Source organism: Oncorhynchus kisutch, unplaced genomic scaffold (assembly GCF_002021735.2).
Source record: "Oncorhynchus kisutch isolate 150728-3 unplaced genomic scaffold, Okis_V2 scaffold3968, whole genome shotgun sequence".
NCBI lineage: Eukaryota > Metazoa > Chordata > Actinopteri > Salmoniformes > Salmonidae > Oncorhynchus > Oncorhynchus kisutch.
In genome coordinates this window covers 227,582-248,099 of record NW_022265913.1, presented here as the reverse complement: position 1 = coordinate 248,099, position 20,518 = coordinate 227,582, and the positions used below count along the sequence as shown (strand labels likewise).

Genomic DNA, 20,518 nt, shown 5'->3' with positions numbered 1-20,518 from the left:
ACTCTGACGCTACTCATAAACGGTTAATGCATGGCTCTCCAAACCTGTTCCTGGAGCGCACCATTCTGTAGGTTTTTACACCAACCCTAATCTAGCGCACCTGATTCTAATACTTAGCTGGTTGATAAACTGAAGCGGGTTAGTTACAACTGGTGTTGAAACGAAAACCTACAGGAGGTTTAGGGTAGAGATGTCCCAAGGATCCCAGATAGCACTAACCTTTTCACAATTTTATTGTAGCTCTGAACTAGCTCACCTGATTCACCTATTCAAGGGATTGATGATTTGTTGACATGTTGAATCAGGTGTGCTAGTTCTGGAATAGATCAAATACATGGAACGGCTAGGGTTCCCCTGAGAACAGGTTTGATAACCACTGACATATAGTAAACTACTTTTGTGTAGGGAATAGCTCTGGTCAAAAGTAGTGTACTATGTAGGGAATAGAGTGAAATTTGGTATATGCAAAGCCAAGTCTCCTGTTCTGCAGCTGCAGTAGTGATGCCAAACCAAGTCTCCTGTTCTGCAGCTGCAGTAGTGATGCCAAACCAAGCTACTCTCTGAATTGTTTTATGCTGTAACCCTGAGGTCAAGCAGAGTCGGGGTTGAGGTTTACACTTACTTTAAATTTGGATATGCAATTAAACCAAACTTCTCTGCCTCTTGACTCATTCCTTCACTCTCTCTCTGTTCTCTTTTAGTGAATCTGCCCCTTGCTTTGGAGGCAGTGGAGTTAATGGTGTGAGTGAGATTTCTCCCTCCCCCACCATCACTACAGCGACACGCCCAGAGGCTGTCCACTGTCCAGGCCCAAGCAGTCAGCCTGAGCCTGCTAGTACAGACTATCTGGCCTCCTCTTCTTGTGGTCCCTTATGCTCAATGAAGGCTATCTCTGGGTCGCTACAGGATGGATGGTGTGGATTTGACGGTCCTTGTGTGTCATCATCAGCGCTTGCTCCTCTGTGACTGTTTCCTGTTCTTTTCCATTTATAAAAGAACGCCCCCTCTTCTGGGCCCAACCACCCCTGAGCGCTGTAAAAGTTATAGTAACTGTTGTTGCTAAGTGACACTTACAGAGGAGGTTAAGTTAACTCTCCCCCCCCATCCAAACTCCACAGAGGGTTTTCTCCAGAGGTTTTATTTTATATACCCATATTATATATTTCCCCTCTCAGGAGTTTGTTTGGAAGACGCACAGGTGTTCGGTTCTTCACAACAAAAGTTTTGGTTTATTGTTGGTTGAGGTTTACAGTTACTTTTTCTCTAGTTTTTTGTTCTTCCTTGTAATTTATTTATACCTCATATTTTTGAGTTTTTTTCTCATTGCTCACTCACACCCCCTGGAATAAAAAAAATAACAAGATGTCGGAAACAGACAAGTTCCTAGCCCCTTTCCCTCCGCCGCCCAAGAATGTGAATGGTTCCAGCTCGGACACGTACCTTGGTGAGAATTTGGGGACCGACGGTGTCCGCCGACGCCGCCACACCATGGACCGCGACCCCAAACAGGCCGAACATCGCTTCTTCCGGCGTAGCGTCATCTGTGACTCGAACGCCACCGCCTTAGACCTCCCCAGCAAGGCCGTCATCCTCACCTCCCCGCCCGACTGCGAGCCCCCCAGCCTGGGCTGGCTCTCCCTGGCTGTCCCCTCTGTGGTGGTACCCGAGCCGTGCCTGGCGGTGGCCGAGGTGGAAGCAGATGAGGAAGGAGGGGATGGGCCTTGTAGTGCGGTATTAGGTCCCAGTGTTGGTGGCGGTACTAGAGTGGATGGTACGGTAGTGCAGATAAAGCCATGCACGGCAGTATTGGATGTTTGCGGCGGAGAGAAAGGAAAGAAGCTGTCGTCGTTAGCCGCCGCCGAGGCTCCTGGAATGGAGGAGGTGGCGCCCAGTAAAGCGGGGGAGCCAGCGGAGGAGGAGAGCGGTAGTGTTACAGAGGAGATGCGAGAGGAGAAGGAGAAGGGGGCGGCTAAGGCCCTGTTAGAGGAGCAGAAGAGGGAAGCAGAGAAAAAGGTTCAGGACGACATAGAGGAAGTAGAGACCAAGGCCATAGGGACCTCGCTGGATGGACGCTTCCTGAAGTTTGACATCGAGATCGGACGCGGATCCTTCAAGACGGTCTACAAGGGCCTGGATACGGAGACTACAGTGGAGGTGGCGTGGTGCGAACTGCAGGTAAGACACAACCCAATCATTTACTATCCTTCTTTACTTCCTTACTCTCTGCTCTGAGTAACATTTTAAGCAGTGTTTTATTATACTCTCTCAATTCTTCCTCCGCTGCCTATTGTAGTGGCGAACTAAAGTGCCTAAATAGATTGGCGTACACAAAATATCCCAGGTATGAAGATACAGATAAGGTGCAGAAGGAAGGATGTAGCTTGCTAGTACCTCGTCTGATAAAGATCACACAGGGTTGACAGATGGATGATGTCAGAGCAGCGCTGAGGTAAGATGATGCCCAGCAAGGGTGCAACTTGCAGGTGCTGATGCAACAGCCCAGACAAACAGAAGGGCACACAGGATGTTGTTGCTAGTTTCTACATTCTTATTCTGTACAAGAAGTTGTTTTTGTGGTCATGGTTCCCATAGTGCTTAATGTGGGTCATTCATTGAAGAAGCCTGGAGGGAGAGAGAGGAACATGTCCATTGGAAAGTTTCAAGTTTGGCAGCCAGCCAGTCATATGACTGGATCTTAGCTGAATTCACAGCTCCGTTTAGAATCTAGCACAGCTCTAGCTCACGTGGTGGAAGGAGCAGTTGGTTGCTTGGCTCTGTGATACGGTCACTGATAACTAACTCACAAATCCCTCCACGAAGGAGCCTCAGTTTGGTGTCAGGTAAGCAGGGGCGGAGGTTAGTTTAAAAATAACACCTTGGGGTTAAACAGCTGTAACTCAGGGGGTGTGTCTCTAATGGCACCCTATTCCCTGTATAATCGACCACTTTGACCAGAGCCTCAGGGGCACAGTAAAGGGAAAAGGGCACCATTTGGAACACATTACAGGGGGTCAGTGTTAACCATGTTGTTAATGAAACTCAGTAGGTTCTCATTTAGAGTGCGGTCGGGTCACTCACTGCAATGAAGCTGTTTTCCTCCTGTGTAGGAGTCACAAGGTGCTGTTTCTCCCTCTCTGCTGAAATTCACTTTTTCTGACGCCTTTTCTTTCAAAGAGATGTTTGTGAGTTGTGACTGAGCACCGGTCCCAGCTCTGTGGCATAGATGGTACTTTCAACGGTCGTTGTCACTATGACTTACGCTACAACTTGTTAGTCATACAGTCAGTTGGGCTCAGATACTAGAAAACTGTCCAATCACAGTCCTCCCCTATAATCCACAACCACGGAATTGAATCACATCACTCAGTCGCCTGGTTGCTGCTGATTGCATGTGTCCCTTCAAGCATCATCCAGGAAGCTCATCCAATAGTGATTTTTTTAATAACTATAAAGAGCTCCTGGTCTGTAGATTAATGTTATGTTACGTAAATGTGTGTATCCACTCTAACCACAGGTAACGTAATGTTACGTAAATGTGTGTATCCACTCTAACCACAGGTAACGTAATGTTACGTAAATGTGTGTATCCACTCTAACCACAGGTAACGTAATGTTACGTAAATGTGTGTATCCACTCTAACCACAGGTAACGTAATGTTACGTAAATGTGTGTATCCACTCTAACCACAGGTAACGTAATGTTACGTAAATGTGTGTATCCACTCTAACCACAGGTAATGTAATGTACATTGCATGTAGGGTTAAGACTACATGTTGGCCTGCTGGCTGGGTAATCCTATGGATGTTAGTGTTAGTGTTTGTCAGATAGTTTTGTAAGACAGACTATGCACTTCTACTGACATGGGATGAAGTTGTGGGAGTGGGGTTACACACGCTGCCTGGGTGGGCGTGGCATCATGAGAGCATCTGGAATTGGTCGATGACTGTTTGTGTGACGTGTGTGAAGAGATGTGGGGGGTGGTGGGCATCCCTCAATAGCTGAACCAAAGCAGTCCCATCCCGGAGGGAATGAAAGAAGGATGGGGGGAATGAAAGAAAGGAGGGAGGCGCGGAGGGGTAGTGGGGTCGTAGGTCATGAGTAGGCGCAGCGAGGAGTTGATGACTGTTTGCTTTATGACAAAGAGAGGGAGCAGAATGAAAAGGGGAAGTGGACACACACACACACACACACACACACACACACACACACACACACACACACACACACACACACACACACACACACACACACACACACAGAGGAGTGCCTGGCCTTGTATGGTGCAGTGGCCCTCTGTCCTTTTGTAGGCCAGGGCTGAGAGTTGGTTGTTGGGTGGAGGAACTCTAGAAGGAAACCACTTTTTAATTGGTCAATGTTTTCTGGGCTTGGGGGACAGTGGGGGGAAAATGAGGAAGAATAATCTAGTGTGCATCCCAAATGGCTCCCCATTTATTGCACTACTGTTGACAAAGGCGGCAAGGCCCATAGGGCTTTGGTCAGAAGTAATGCACTCTATGGGGAATAGGGTGCCATTTGGGATGTTACCTTGTAGGCGGTCGGTTTTAGAGGGAATTTCAAGGTTTTTGAGCACCAAGCCAGGCTAAGTAGAGGGGGCGGGACCGAGCACCTTTGAGAGTTATTCTAATGCCATTCATGCTGGACTTGAGATAGATAATTTCTATGGTCTCTTTCTCAATGCAGATTGTCTATGTTTGAGGCCAGAATTGTTTTTATCTATTAATACACTTTGGGGGGGGGGGGCAAGTTAGTCTTTTCCCATCGCTGCAACTCCCGTACGGATTCGGGAGAGGCGAAGGTCAAGAGAGCCATGCCTCCTCCGAAACACAAACCCGCCAAGCCTCACTGCTTCTTGACACACAGCTCACTTAACCCAAATGCCAGCCTCACCAATGTGTCAGAGGAAACACTGTATTACTGGCGACCGATGTCAGCGTGCATGAGTCAGCCGCCACAAGGAGTTGCTAGAGCACGATGGGACAAGGACATCCCAGCTGGCCAAACCTCCACCTAACCCGGATGACTCTGGGCCAGTTGTCCGCCGCCGGCTGCGACACAACCCGGGATCGAACCCGAATCTGTAGTGACGCCTCAGACCGCTGTTCCACTCGGGGGGTCCGTGTTTGGGGCCAGATTTAACCTAACGCTACTTTGAAATGTCTTTCTCTTAAGTTGAGGTTTTTGTATGACTTTCTAGGCTGATCATTTAACAATGATAGTATCTTAAAGAGCCACTGAACACGCAGATTGGCACGTGTGTTTTTCTGTTGCTCATTAGAAAGACTAGATTTCATTCTTAGAGGTGTGTCGCCTGACCGATTTCTACTTTTGGTTAATGGTGGTTGTCCCTCATGAGACACTGTAGGAAGCCCATTTAATTTCCTCAACGTCCTCAGAAATCTGTAATTAATTAAAAACATTTTGGCCGAGAATGTTTTAGATGCACAATTTTTCATCCATCAAAGGTGTTTGATGCAGTATTTCTCAAGTAAACAAAATGTCCTACGTGTTCTTATGTAAACAGTCAGAGCTGCTGGGCAGGTCTGTCTCACTGTCTATGCTATTGGGTAGAGGGCAGTCTCCACAGCTGTTCACCCTATGTTAGTGGGCACCCCAACCTTCATTTACCTGGTGTGACGCGCAGATGTTCCAAACTCCGTTTTAGACCAGACTGACTTTCATCCTATTTACACTTTGTTGTAAATTTGGGCACTAGAATAACTGACTGACTTCATCCTATTTACACTTTGTAGTAAATTTGGGCACTAGAATAACTGACGGACTTCATCCTATTTACACTCTGTAGTAAATTTGGGCACTAGAATAACTGACTGACTTCATCCTATTTACACTCTAGTAAATTTGGGCACTAGAATAACTGACTGACTTCATCCTATTTACACTCTGTAGTAAATTTGAGCACTAGAATAAGTGTTTCTGACTCAGGCCGTTTTCAAAGGGATTTGTTGCTTTTTAAAGGCAGTCACTCTTTTTAATGACTTAGCCTACCCCTCTTTATACTTGACGGATATTTGCAATTTAAATCCTTTGTCGCCGCGGGAACTCTATTCTTTATTTCATCTTCCTTGTATAGAATTAGGCCACAGGGATATGACTGTGAGCTATGAGACTGCAGTCAGCTAAGCTTTGTGGAACATTATTTATGAGAAGTTCTGGAGATAAGCTAAACTCTGTTTTAAAATGATGCTTTATTACCAACGTGGAATTGTAAACACATTGTTTGTGGCCGGTGTTTGCTTGTTTGCAGACTTTTTGTACAGCTTTGGCAGTGCTACTGTATCTTCCTTGACACACAAAGACCCAAACGGTGTTCCATAGTATGTATGTCGTGAAGCTAGTAGCAGTGACGCTATTACTGTGTAACTAAGGGAAGGGCAACATCTGAAAATGGCACACTTAGTAGTGTGTACCGGTGCTCAACCAGTCGGTGAAAGCCAACATCACCCATGACAGAGAATGGTTGATTTTTCAAGGGCAATGAGTTCCTTTTATTTAGGCTATAATGGATTTTGCCTTTGAGTTGTCTCGCTGAAATTTTGTTACTCTTTCAAATGACTGCTGGACTTGTTGACTGCTTGATCCACACAGCAGACATTGTGGGCAAGGTTAGGAATGCTGTGTTGCACGTGTAGCTCTGCATTTTATGTGGTGTCATTACGTCATATACCTACGTTATATAGGTATGGCACGTCATGTACCTACGTTATATAGGTATGGCACGTCATGTACCTACGTTATATAGGTATGGCACGTCATGTACCTACGTTATATAGGTATGCACGGCAGCTTTGACATCGGTTTTGCACATCGCCGTTAAACTAGACATCGGCCAATACCGATGTGGGCATTTTTAGCTAATATCGTCTGATTCCAATATGTTCACCGATATATCGTGCATCCCTAGTATCTTTGACCATCTGTATTTCCAGTCGTGAAATCCATAGATTAGGGCTCAGGACCTCGATCTGGGGTGAAGGTTCACTTTCCAAGAGGACAACGACCCTAAGCACACAGCCATGACAACGCAGGAGTGGCTTCGGGACAAGTCTCTGAATGTCCTTGAGTTGCCCAGCCAGAGCCTGGACTTGAACCGGATCGAACATCTCTGGAGAGACCTGAAAATAGCTGTGCAGCGACGCTCCCCATCCAACCTGACAGAGCTTGAGAGGATCTGCAGAGAAGAATGTGAGAAACTCCCCAACTTGCCTAGCCTGTAGCTTCATACCCAAGAAGACTTGAGGCTGTAATCGCTGCCAAAGGTGCTTCAACAAAGTACTTAGTAAATGGTCTGAATACAGGTAAATGTGATATTTGAGTACATTGTTTTTTTTCTTCAGTACAAGCATTTCTAAACCTGTTTGTTTTGTCGTTATGGGGTATTGTGCATAGATTGATGAGGGGGGAATATCTATTGAATCCATTTTAGATTGAGGCTGTAACGTACCAAAATGGGGAAAAAGTCAAGGGGTCTGAATACTTTCTGAATGCACAGTATATGCTCTGAGTACTCGCTCTCGTAGCTTTTTTCTTTCAGTGCTTTCTCTCGCTTTCACATCATGTATCGCATGAGTCTCATTCATATATATCTCATGTCTCACTCTCGCTTTGGTTCTGAGCTTATTCTCTTGGCTTTTTAAAAATATTTTGTGCTTTCTCTCGCTTTCACCTCATGAGTCTCATCGCTCTTTCTTTTACCTCTCTCTCTCTCTCTCTCTCGTGTCCTAAGATGTCAGAGAGAGGACAGGACAGTGGAAACAAAGCAGTGTTATTGTAACTCAGTGGAGGAGACCTGTAAACTCTCATTTTAGGAGACACGTTCTTCATTCTGCTTTTGCAGAGTGATAGAAACAGCACCTGACTCACAGTTTGCGCAACACCCCATTCCACTAGCCATCCGTCTCTCTTTTCCCCTCGCTGACGTGTTTCCTGTGGTTCCTATCGGGTCTGTGTGACCTTGTGTCGTAGTGGAGAGTAGACAGCATAGTTTTGCTGCCCAAACAGCAACCTATTCCCTATACAGTGCAGTACTTTTCACCAGAGCCCTATTTGTAGTGCACTAAATCGTGAATAGGGCTCCATTTGGGACGTAGGCCCAAAGTGCTGCTCTAATGGCCCTTAAACTGGTTGTCATGTAGACTCTTCACTTACACTTGGCTCGCCTTCCTTCTTCCATTATGCTACAGGTCCAGGACCTGCGCCAAGGAAAGTCTAGGCCTACACACACAGCGACACACGCGTGCCCGACACACACACAGACACAGACACACACTGAAGCAAGAAGTTTTTAGGGAAAAAACTGCCGTAAAGAATGTAGAAGATGTAAATTGACCTGATTTATTCTATATTACAACACAGTAATGGACTAAGAGGTCATACTGGAGGTCTTTCTCTCCCTCTGCTCTGATGTAATCCTTCAGTCGGCCCTGAGCTCTGGGGCTTATCACAGAGATGTTAGTAATCAGAGTAAAGGAATTTGTGAGGGAGGTGACTCTGCCTTGTCTGCCCTGCAGCTAAGACACACACACACTGAGATCTCAGAGGCAATGGCTAAGTGAGCAGTGGAGAGAGCGAGAGTCTGTGTCCCAAATTACACACTATTCCCTATTTAGGCTGGTGCACTGGCTCAAAAGTAGTGCACTATGTAGGAAATGGTGCACTATGTAGGGAGTTCTGGGACACAGCCATCGTGTCGTCATCAGTGAATAATGCAGAGGATGTGAACAGAGAGGAGTGCCAAATTGCAACCTATTTTCTTTATAGTGCACTACTTTTAACCAGAGCCCTGATCAAAGGTAGTGCACTATAAAGGGAATATGGGTGCCATTTTTGACAGCCAGAGAGAGAGGAGGAAGAAACCCAATCCCATGGATCTGAGCCACAGCCATTTCCCATCTCTTCCCTTGATTCATTGTTGAAGTACTGTGTGTGTGTCAGTGTTGGGTCAGAGGAAGACAGAGCCGAGGCGAAGGGGCTGCGCTTCCTTCATTTGCAAACTCTGTCCTCCTTCCTTGTGTGTGTGTGTGTGTGTGTGTGTGTGTGTGTTTACATGTTTTGAGTGTGAGATATAGGAACATAAGTCTGTAATGGAAATCTACTGAGTGTGTTTGTCTTGTCTCTGAAAGACATGATTGACAGTTATTTTATTTTTTTATTCTCTCTAGTTCTCTCTCTGCTTTGCATTTTATCACTCAGCTAGTAAATTTGTCCGTCTGGTTTAGTCTTTGGGCTCCATGTCTGCTGAAAGCATTTGTCTCTCTCCTACCTCCCCCTCTCTCTGTCAGAGCCTTGTGGGTTGGATAAGGGTTTTGAGTGGCGCAGTGTGGTGTAGAGGATGTGCGGGGTTGAGTTGTGGCAGCAGTCAGACTAGGCTACACTAGAGCGACATTGGGATTGTTCTGTAACAGGGCTGTGAACAAGGCTGGGTGAATTGGGGACAGGTGAAGCCCCGGTGTGACAGTGGGATTGTTCTGTAACAGGGCTGTGAACAAGGCTGGGTGAATTGGGGACAGGTGAAGCCCCGGTGTGACAGTGGGATTGTTCTGTAACAGGGCTGTGAACAAGGCTGGGTGAATTGGGGACAGGTGAAGCCCCGGTGTGACAGTGGGGTTGTTCTGTAACAAGGCCATGAACAAGGCTGGGTGAATTGGGGACAGGTGAAGCCCCGGTGTGACAGTGGGGTTGTTCTGTAACAGGGCTGTGAACAAGGCTGGGTGAATTGGGGACAGGTGAAGCCCCGGTGTGACAGTGGGGTTGTTCTGTAACAGGGCTGTGAACAAGGCTGGGTGAATTGGGGACAGGTGAAGCCCCGGTGTGACAGTGGGGTTGGTCTGTAACAGGGCCATGAACAAGGCTGGGTGAATTGGGGACAGGTGAAGCCCCGGTGTGACAGTGGGGTTGTTCTGTAACAGGGCCATGAACAAGGCTGGGTGAATTGGGGACAGGTGAAGCCCCGGTGTGACAGTGGGGTTGTTCTGTAACAGGGCCATGAACAAGGCTGGGTGAATTGGGGACAGGTGAAGCCCCGGTGTGACAGTGGGGTTGTTCTGTAACAGGGCCATGAACAAGGCTGGGTGAATTGGGGACAGGTGAAGCCCCGGTGTGACAGTGGGGTTGTTCTGTAACAGGGCCATGAACAAGGCTGGGTGAATTGGGGACAGGTGAAGCCCCGGTGTGACAGTGGGGTTGTTCTGTAACAGGGCCATGAACAAGGCTGGGTGAATTGGGGACAGGTGAAGCCCCGGTGTGACAGTGGGGTTGTTCTGTAACAGGGCCATGAACAAGGCTGGGTGAATTGGGGACAGGTGAAGCGCCTGCGTCAGACATGCTGTATGATTTACCTCTGAAGAAGCATGACCCAGCTGAGCTTTCTCGCTCGCTCTGTCTCTTTCTCTCTCTCTCTGTCTCTAGCTGTCTCTGTGTGTGTGTGTGTGTGTGTCGCTCTTTCTCTGTGTCTCTCTTTCCATCTCGCTGTCTTCCTCTCCTTTTTTGTTTTTCTGTCTTTCTCGTTTCCGTCAGACGCTTGTCTGTTCCCACATCTTAAGCTGTCTGCTCTTTACTTTTACAGCCCGTCTCTCCTCAGTAGCACAGAGCGCTAGGCTAAATGCTAAAAGTCCCAACTGCAGTACACTAAAAGCTAGAAACTCAACAGAAATAGGCTAAATGCTATGCTAATAGCTAACATAAAGCAGGTCAGCTTGGCCTGCTCTGAAAGAAAGGGAAGGTGGATACCTAGTCAGTTGCACAACTGAATGCATTCAACCGAAATGTATCTTCTGCAGCCCCTCTGAATCAGAGACTTGCGAGGGGCTGCCTTAATCATCATCTGCACCCGGGGAGCAGTTGTTGTTGGGGGTTAACTGCCTTGCTCAACGGCAGAACGGCAGATCTTCCCTTCTTGCTGGTTCGGTGATTTGAACCAGGGACCTTTCGGTTACCTCTTAACCGCTAGGCTACCTACAGCACTGAATCTCCTGTAGGTTTCAATGCCTGTCTTTTAAAGGGATTGAAAGAAGGGGAGAGATGGTGGCATGCCAAGGCTTGTTCTTTCTCTCTGCTCCTCCTGAGATGGGGATCTAAACTATGTCAAGATGTTTGCTGTAATTCCCCAGATATCCTCAGGGCCAACCAAGACTCTGAGTTTATGAAGAAAACATTTTTGTCTCTTCTCTTGGGAAGGCAGTGCTGCTCACCTCTACACCTCCTGCCTACTCCCCCACTGCTCACCTCTACACCTCCTGCCAGCTCCCCCACCGCTCACCTCTACACCTCCTGCCTGCTCCCCCACTGCTCACCTCTACACCTCCTGCCTGCTCCCCCACTGCTCACCTCTACACCTCCTGCCTACTCCCCCACTGCTCACCTCTACACCTCCTGCCAGCTCCCCCACTGCTCACCTCTACACCTCCTGCCTGCTCCCCCACTGCTCACCTCTACACCTCCTGCCTGCTCCCCCACTGCTCACCTCTACACCTCCTGCCAGCTCCCCCACTTCTCACCTCTATACCTCCTGCCTGCTCCCCCACTGCTCACCTCTACACCTCCTGCCAGCTCCCCCACTTCTCACCTCTACACATCCTGCCTGCTCCCCCACTGCTCACCTCTACACCTCCTTCCTGCTCACCTCTACACCTCCTGCCTACTCCCCCACTGCTCACCTCTACACCTCCTGCCTGTTCCCCCACTTCCACCTCTGTTTTACCTCCCATTATAAGCAATGCAAGTGACTCGTTCCTCCGTCATACTTCCCTGTTAATGCCCCTGGTGTTTTGAATGGACTCGATGATTAAATCATCAAATTTATGAAAATGTGGTTACATCAGATATATATATTCAGTTTTAGCGCTGAAGACCATTCTTCGCTAGGTTTTTGCCTATTGAATACCAGCCTACAAAAGATCAAAAATGACAAGGCTACTAGCATAGCATATTGGCTCCATTACTAACCTCTTCTCTCTGGCCCGTGATCAGTTTCTGTCATGCTGATTGTCTCTAAATGATTTTCTGGAAAGGGTTTTTTAAAACCCATGCTGTTTGTGGAACAACAGACGGTCTGGAAGGAGGGCCCGGCCGAAGTGTGTTTCGTATTTAGAAAATTGAGGGGTTATGTTTTTATGAGCCAGTTAAACAATAGTGACATTGTCAAAATAATGAAACTAATCAGTTCACATTCTTCACTACAAAACCCCATATTGACAGACGGCTGCAAGTATAAAATCAGTGGAGTTGGATTCCTATTTTCTATTCCCTTGAGTGAGTCTCCAATGAACTTTCCCTCCGACTCTCCTGCACCTCCCCTTTCCCTCCGACTCTCCTGCACCTCCCCTTTCCCTCCGACTCTCCTGCACCTCCCTTTCCCTCTGACTCTCCTGCACCTCCCCTTTCCCTCTGACTCTCCTGCACCTCCCCTTTCCCTCTGACTCTCCTGCACCTCCCCTTTCCCTCTGACTCTCCTGCACCTCCCCTTTCCCTCTGACTCTCCTGCACCTCCCCTTTCCCTCCGACTCTCCTGCACCTCCCCTTTCCCTCCGACTCTCCTGCACCTCCCCTTTCCCTCCGACTCTCCTGCACCTCCCCTTTCCCTCCGACTCTCCTGCACCTCCCCTTTCCCTCCGACTCTCCTGCACCTCCCCTTTCCCTCCGACTCTCCTATTCAACCACCCACAATCCCACCCTCCCTATTTCCCAACTCCCTTGTGCACCCATCCAAAAATCCTCCACCCGCTACCCTCCACCCCATTCACCCACCAACCTCCACCCACCACTCTCCTGGCTAGACTAACTTACCAATCAGTGTTGTTAGCTGACGGGTTAATTGAGTGACTGACATAACAACTGAAACTGATGATGCCAACCACATTTAAAAATGTCACCTTGTGTGTTCTACTGTTCTAACTCTCAGAACGGCAAGTTGAGTGCACAAGGGAGTTGTTTAAAAAAAATAAAAAATGTACAAATGGGGGGGGGGGGGGGGCGCAAGTTGCCCATCCCTGACCTATATGAACTAGTGCAGAAAACAGGCTTGCTGCAATGCAATCTACAGTAGGAACATGGGTCTATTCACTAACAATGCGTTATGATGACATAAGTTGGCCTACTTGTGACTTACATGTCATCAAATCAAATCAAATCAAATTTATTTATATAGCCCTTCGTACATCAGCTGATATCTCAAAGTGCTGTACAGAAACCCAGCCTAAAACCCCCAAACAGCAAGCAATGCAGGTGTAGAAGCACGACCTTAAAGAACTGGTGTTGTGGTTTTGACTTTCAATAGCACTACCATGCCACAATGGATCCAGAGAGAGAACAAACCTATTGATCAACAGGCCTTATGTGAGCCTCGGTGGCTAAAACTGGGATAAACTGCTTGTTCACTTCACTGCATCAGCGTAAGCTGAGCTGCACTGCAGTGACTGTGCTGCCTGCTGCTCTGTAATTGTGTTTGTGTGAGAGAGACAGTCTGTTGTGGTTGATGATGGGTTCTATGTTGTCCACTGCTTCCTGGTTGGTTGGTTTTCTGTTTGCTCTCACATTCCCTGGATTCTTGTGGCAGGACGTCAGTCATTTGTAAGAGAGGGCAGCTCACTGGACAAAAAAACGTGGTTAGGGAGGGGTGTGTGTGACCCTCCTCTCCTTTCTACATCGTCCCCACTCCATTGTTCCCCTTCAGAATAACCCAAACCAAGCAGAAAGACCCAATCATGAGCATAGTATCCAGCTGTCTTGATGCATAGAATTTAGTCAAGCCCTCCATTATGGCTCCTGAGTGGCGCAGTGGTTTAAGGCACTGCATCTCAGTGCAAGAGGCATCACTACAGTCCCTGGTTCGAATCTAGGCTGTATCACATCCGGCCATGATTGGGAGTCCCATAGGGGGGCGCACATTTGGCCCAGCGTCGTGGGCCGTCATTGTAAATAAGAATTAGTTCATTAACTGACTTGCCTAGTTAAATTAAACATGTCTAGCCGAGCTCTGCTGTGTCGGGCGGATGTGTGAGCTGTGGCTGTATGGAGAATTGGGCTACATCTGCTAACCAACATATTATACCAGTTTCTACAATTGGAGCGTTCATTTTTTTTTTGAAGGCCTCAAGTCTACATCTGTGGTCTAAAAACAGACACATTTTCTCATTTACCGTAAAGGAGGAAGAGCTCATGGTGTCTGTGATCAGAAGGGGAGAGAGAGGCCTACGTTGCAGACTGAGAAGAGAAGAACTCCCTGAAGCTTTGGGCTTAATTGACCGTTTGATTTTAATTTGGTCGTTTTCGCTTCTACAATGCTCTCAGAGAGGCCTTAAGACACAGTGGAGGAACAGGGTCACTCTTCTTCTTCTCTTTCTTTTCCTGTCTCTTTCTCTGGCCCCTCCCATCTTCTCTTTCTCTAGCCCCTCCCATCTTCTCTTTCTCTAGCCCCTCCCATCTTCTCTTTCTCTGGCCCCTCCCATCTTCTCTTTCTCTGGCCCCTCCCATCTTCTCTTTCTCTGGCCCCTCCCATCTTCTCTTTCTCTGGCCCCTCCCATCTTCTCTTTCTCTGGCCCCTCCCATCTTCTCTTTCTCTGGCCCCTCCCATCTTCTCTTTCTCTGGCCCCTCCCATCTTCTCTTTCTCTGGCCCCTCCCATCTTCTCTTTCTCTGGCCCCTCCCATCTTCTCTTTCTCTGGCCCCTCCCATCTTCTCTTTCTCTGGCCCCTCCCATCTTCTCTTTCTCTGGCCCCTCCCATCTTCTCTTTCTCTGGCCCCTCCCATCTTCTCTTTCTCTGGCCCCTCCAATCTTCTCTTTCTCTGGCCCCTCCCATCTTCTCCTACTCCTCTCTCTCTCTCTCTCTCTCTCTCTCTCTCTCTCTCTCTGCCCTTATTCACCCCTCTCAATTCAAAGGGCTTTATTGGCATGGGAAACACATGTTTACATTGCCAAAGCAAGTGAAATAGATAATAAACAAAAGTGAAATAAAAAATGTACAGTAAACATTACGCTCACAAAAATGTCAAAATAATAGACATTTCAAATGTCATAGTATGACATTGTTGTAACAATGTGCAAATAGTTAAAGTACAATAAGGGAAATAAATAAGACTATCTGTGTGTCTCCTGCTCCCTCTCCTTCTCTATCAGAGATTGATGGAGGTAAAAGGCTCTACAGCTCTCCACGTGCATGCTGCAGGGCTAAACCATATCACATGGTGTCTGTTGAAAGTGGAGCAAGCTGGGATAGGATGTAGAGGTCTTGGCCTATAGAAGAGGGCTAGCCCTGAGCTTTGATCACAGCAATATGAATGGAGTGGTTCCCAAGCAAGAAAACGCTGGAATGTGATGAATGTGACTGCTGCTGTTATAACTGTACTACTATATTGTATGATTTGTCCTAACCCAAGTCAGGCTATCCATTATTCAACTGCTCCACTTGGAAAAACCACTGAACTTGAAGGAATGTCAATTTCACAGTAGCTTTTGGGTCAAATGTCACGTTTGGTGCGCCTTTCCGCAAACACTATTGGGCTGGACTTCTTACTTGGTCTTTTACTTCTCTTGGAGCGTAGGCCATGAGGAAAAAGGCTGTGAGGATTGAGGGAAGGTGTTCAACTCTCCTTCAACTCTGAGGCCGCCATGCTGTCACAGACTATTACATCACATGAAGGTCTGTGTTCACCCCCTACCGCAAGGGGAAAGTAGGGCACCCTGCTCTCTGAAAACAAAGTTTTGCAGCCCCAGAAATTGTGTGTGATAATAAAGCAATATAAGCGTCCATTTTAAATTCTCAGGGCTTTGCCAGAGAAGTAGTGCCTGTCTTCTTCTCAAGGGTATACGGCTGCTGGCCAGGAACAGATTGGTGTGTTTGTGTGGCTATCGGATCTCACCTCACCTCGGTGTCCTCTGTCTCTCTGTGTGTGGATGACGAGGCAGGCTGTATTGTACAGAGAAGGAGAGGGGGGAGATTACGATGACGGGGTGATGATTTATCACTTTTTATCGAGACCAAAACACACATTCCCTGAGGAATATTCTAACCCAGTGAAGGAAGGAGCAGGGGAGAGAGAGAGACTTTTTCCCCCTGCTCTCCTTTTTTTTTAAAGGATCTATAAATAGCAGCACCTCATCTGCCGGGGCTGTTCTGCTGCATGGTCAGAACTGGAGCAGACGCTAGGCAGGGGGAGGGCCTAAGGACTTGAGATGGAGACATAGACAGTCTGAGGCAAAGACTGGGATGGGGACATGAGGATGGAGACAGAGGCTGCATGGTCAGAATTTGAGCAGACACCAGGGAGAGCCTAATGACATGACAGACTAGAAACTGGGACAGAGACTGAGTTTAGAGTGTAGGGATGGGTCAGAGACTGAGGGACAGGGATAGGTTTAGAGGCAGTGACTGAGTAGGGATGGGGACAGTGACTGAGTAGGGATGGGGACAGTGACTGAGTAGGGATGGGGACAGTGACTGAGTAGGGATGGGGACAGTGACTGAGTAGGGATGGGGACAGTGACTGAGTAGGGATGGGTACAGTGACTGAGTGATGGGTATGCGTAATCGAATACTCGAACGGAAGTCAAAACTCTTTCTTTAACCAGAGATCACCATTATTTAAAATACTGTTAAAGTTCTTGGTGGAATGTGCTTTGTGGCTTGTTTTCTTGACGACCACGTCAATTTCCTTTGACTCTAGTGTTCCATTTGTACATTTGCGGGGTACAAAAAAATGAAACCAAGGCAAGCATCACACAATTCTAGTCCCTAAACTTCGTTTCCCCTCCATGTCTCACTCACTCAATTGCATTCGGACACAAGCGCCTGTTCGAAATAAATGCCTTTAAAAACGGTGGGAATAATAAATGCCTCTGATGGGACACGCGCTGCATTCCATGCCAAACGACGACAGTTATCACATGCAAAATGCACTGGTTGATTTGAAGTAGGGAAATATGTGTCCCGTCTACTTTCCGCTTAGGCTACTTTGCGAACTGCTAGTGCCATTTAGAATTGATTAGCCTGGAAGGCTCTCCCATCTCCACAGAGGAACTCTGGAGCTCTGTCAGAGTGACCAAGGCCCTTCTCCCCCGATTGCTCAGTGTGGACTCAAATCAAGTTGTAGAAACAACACAAGGATGATCAATGGAAACAGGATGCACCTGAGCTCAATTTCGAGTCTCATAGCAAAGGGTTTTTATACATTTACAAACATTTTGTTGCTTTGTCATTATGAGGTATTTTAATGTAGATTGTTGAGGAAGAAGTTGTATTTACCCCATTTATAGAACAAGGATGTCAGGTAACAATGTGGACGAAGTCAATACTTTACAAATGCACTCATCTATTTATATCATCCCCCCCCCCAAAAAAAAACATGCAAGTACTGGAATAGTCAAATGCCCGTCCTCCTGACTGAGGCAGTAACAGAGACACGGCCCGGTGACAGTGGAAGCACGCTGTGTCCTCTAGCCTATGTCACTGTGCCTGCTGTCACCGCGGTTCAGGTGACCTGTCAATGTCAACACATTCCCATGTCATCTACAGGACAGTGTGTGTGTGTGTGTGTGTTAGACGTTACAATCCCTCATATGTGGAACTCATAATTGAGCTCATGTTTCTCTGTGGTTATTTGATCATCATGTCACCAGTTGTTGTGTAACTCTGCATTTTCCATTATCATCTCTCCCACACTCTCTCTGCACTGGTATGTCCTTTTACTGCTTTCCCTGTGACGTGTTGGTTGGCTCAGTGCGTACATGTCACCCCTTGCATTGGTAGTTTGAGAGACGGGAGGGAGAGAATAAAGGTGGGGAGGGAGAGAATAAAGGTGGGGAGGGAGAGAATAAAGGTGGGGAGGGAGAGAATATAAAGGTGGGGAGGGAGAGAGAATAAAGGTGGAGAGGGAGAGAGAATAAAGGTGGGGAGGGAGAGAGAATAAAGGTGGGGAGGGAGAGAGAATAAAGGTGGGGAGGGAGAGAATATAAAGGTGGGGAGAGAGAGAATATAAAGGTGGGGAGGGAGAGAATATAAAGGTGGGGAGAGAGAATATAAAGGTGGGGAGGGAGAGAATATAAAGGTGGGGAGGGAGAGAATATAAAGGTGGGGAGGGAGAGAATATAAAGGTGGGGAGGGAGAGAATATAAAGGTGGGGAGGGAGAGAGAATAAAGGTGGGGAGAGAGAAAGTATAAAGGGGGGGAGGGAGAGAATAAAGGGGGGGAGGGAGAGAATAAAGGTGGGGGGGGGAGAGAATAAAGGTGGGGTGGGGGGGGGGGAATAAAGGTGGGGTGGTGGGGGGGAATAAAGGTGGGGTGGTGGGGAGAGAATAAAGGTTGGGGAGGGGATGAGTGTTGGTCTGCCTGCCTGCTTGTAAGAGCGAGGGGGGGAGAGAAGGGGTGTGTGGGCCTGCCTGCTTCAGCTGACCGGTGCTCTCATGTCTCTCCTCTCAGCCCCAGAGCTCCAGATAACTAGTGGAAGAATGTTAATGTCTCTGCTATGTGGTGAACTGAACTCTACAGTGCCAGGCCAGGCCATGACGCAGTGGTCCTGTACTGCTGCCTTTAGAGGTTTTTACTCGCAGACACCCTCCCTCTCATGGATTTATCAATGGTGGAAGGTAACGCCCTCCAGCCAATGATATTACCAATCCAACGCTATGTGCTATTCTCTCTTTTCAGGTAATTATCTTTAAGTGTCCTTCATGACTGTGTCCTACTGCTGCTTTCAGTCCCTTTACTACAGCGGGGATGACCAATCCTGTAGAGATATTTGCTATGCACTGCAGGGTTTGTTCCATACCTGCTCTAATAAGGGATCACTACTCTCTAGTGTCAAAAAGGACCAATATGATTTGGTTCTCCCTTACAGAGAACCTGATTGGTTCCCATTCTCTTAGTCAGGAAATGAGCTCCATCACCAGTGTACAGTAGATCTGTTAAGATGACTCCTCCCTCACAAGCCATGTGTGTCATGTTGTTAAAGAGCCGACACTTAATAATAAAAGCCTACAGTCAGTCAGCTGGGGCTTCTGGGAAACCATAACTGTGTTCCAATACTCATACTAACCACACTAACTGTACTATTTGTGACGTGAATTGAGTATATTGTATACAATCTGATAACGCTCTGGATTTACGAACGCCCAGAGTGCACTCTGGCACTCCAGGTTGAATTTACGAATACACCCCGAAATTGTAAAATGTCTAGCTAGTCATTTGTTATGCTAACAAGCTAGCAAGAGGTTGCACAGCAACAGCATCAACTTCCGGTAGACAGGCGACGCGTACGCTCAACTGAAACGCTACCGTTCATTTACAGTATACTAAAAGGAATGTATAGTGTGTGTGTGTGTACCCATTAAGTAGGTAGTATACAGTATGATAGTATGGGTATTCTAACACCACTCATGACTTTATATTGCCCGTTGTGTTTAGAAACATGGAACCAAAGGTATGGCTTGATATGCATGTGTCACTCCCTCTCCCCTCTCACCCACCCTCCCCTCCCTCCAGCTCAGTTATACAGCTTGTTTTACAGTATGCACCAACCTGCAGTCTGTGTAATGCCATCTCATTCCCTGCCTGGCCCTGCATCAGCCAGTCACATGGTTTGCAGGCAGGCAGGGATAAATCTGGAGTCTGCGAAATATTCAGACTGTTTGTGTGCACGTGGGTCTGTGGCAGAGCAGGGCTGCAACCGGCCGACTCATCTATTTTATATGGAGAGTCTCAGGCCAGGCCGGGTCCTAGACACCATTCCTGCATCTATTTTATATGGAGAGTCTCAGGCCAGGCCGGGTCCTAGACACCATTCCTGCATCTATTTTATATGGAGAGTCTCAGGCCAGGCCGGGTCCTAGACACCATTCATGCTCTGGTTGCATCTATTTTATATGGAGAGTCTCAGGCCGGGTCCTAGACACCATTCCTGCTCTGGCTGCATCTGTTTTACAAATTCAGCCTGTGGGCCGCCAGTTGGGAATCCTGCACTAGGCAGTTCTGTGCCTGAATTACTAAACTGGCTCCCTGTAGCATAATTATTTCCCTGCGGTCCTGTTGAGGTAGGATGTGACAAACGTTGATTTGGGTTTGACCAGACACACCCAAGGGAAGGGGCCGTTAAACAATTGTTACCTGAGCAGCCCTATTGTTCCTCCCTGTTGTAGCGTCTTCTGGCCTAAGTCAATATTTGACCAAGACCCTGTTGGTAGTAGTGAGAGAGCAGTCACAATTGGAACCTGCCTGGGGTTAAAAGACGGGTCATTAAGACTAAAACAGTTTTGAGGCTACCACACATCTATCAGTCTTCTTGGAACAGGAGGACAAATATGTTTGTTGTTCTGCTAAAGTTGTAAGCTTGTGAGTCGCGACTTGCCTCCCTCGTGTCTCTGTCGGTCTCTCGTTCTCAGTCTGTTACGTTCCCCAGCAAGAAAACCAAATTATGTCGCTCAAACTAGCGAAGAGTCACTGACAACCACCAAAACAAAACTGGTGGGGTTTTAGGAGGGGTTCTGAAAGAT

The 20,518-nt window shown here is 47.5% G+C and overlaps 1 protein-coding gene across 14 annotated transcripts in view; it reads left to right on the top strand.

Annotated features, from left to right (window-relative positions):
- The window catches only part of LOC109880172 (serine/threonine-protein kinase WNK1), a 180,446-nt gene that overhangs the window by 2,038 nt on the left and 157,890 nt on the right, over positions 1–20,518 (top strand). For all 14 annotated transcript variants that reach the window (XR_004209150.1, XR_004209149.1, XM_031821380.1 and 11 more), the window contains exon 2: positions 702–2,175. Coding sequence is in view for 12 of the 14 variants with exons in the window: in XM_031821380.1 (XP_031677240.1) it covers positions 1,363–2,175 (813 nt within the window). In the remaining 2 variants the exon portion in view is untranslated. The remainder of the gene's footprint in view (positions 1–701; positions 2,176–20,518) is intronic.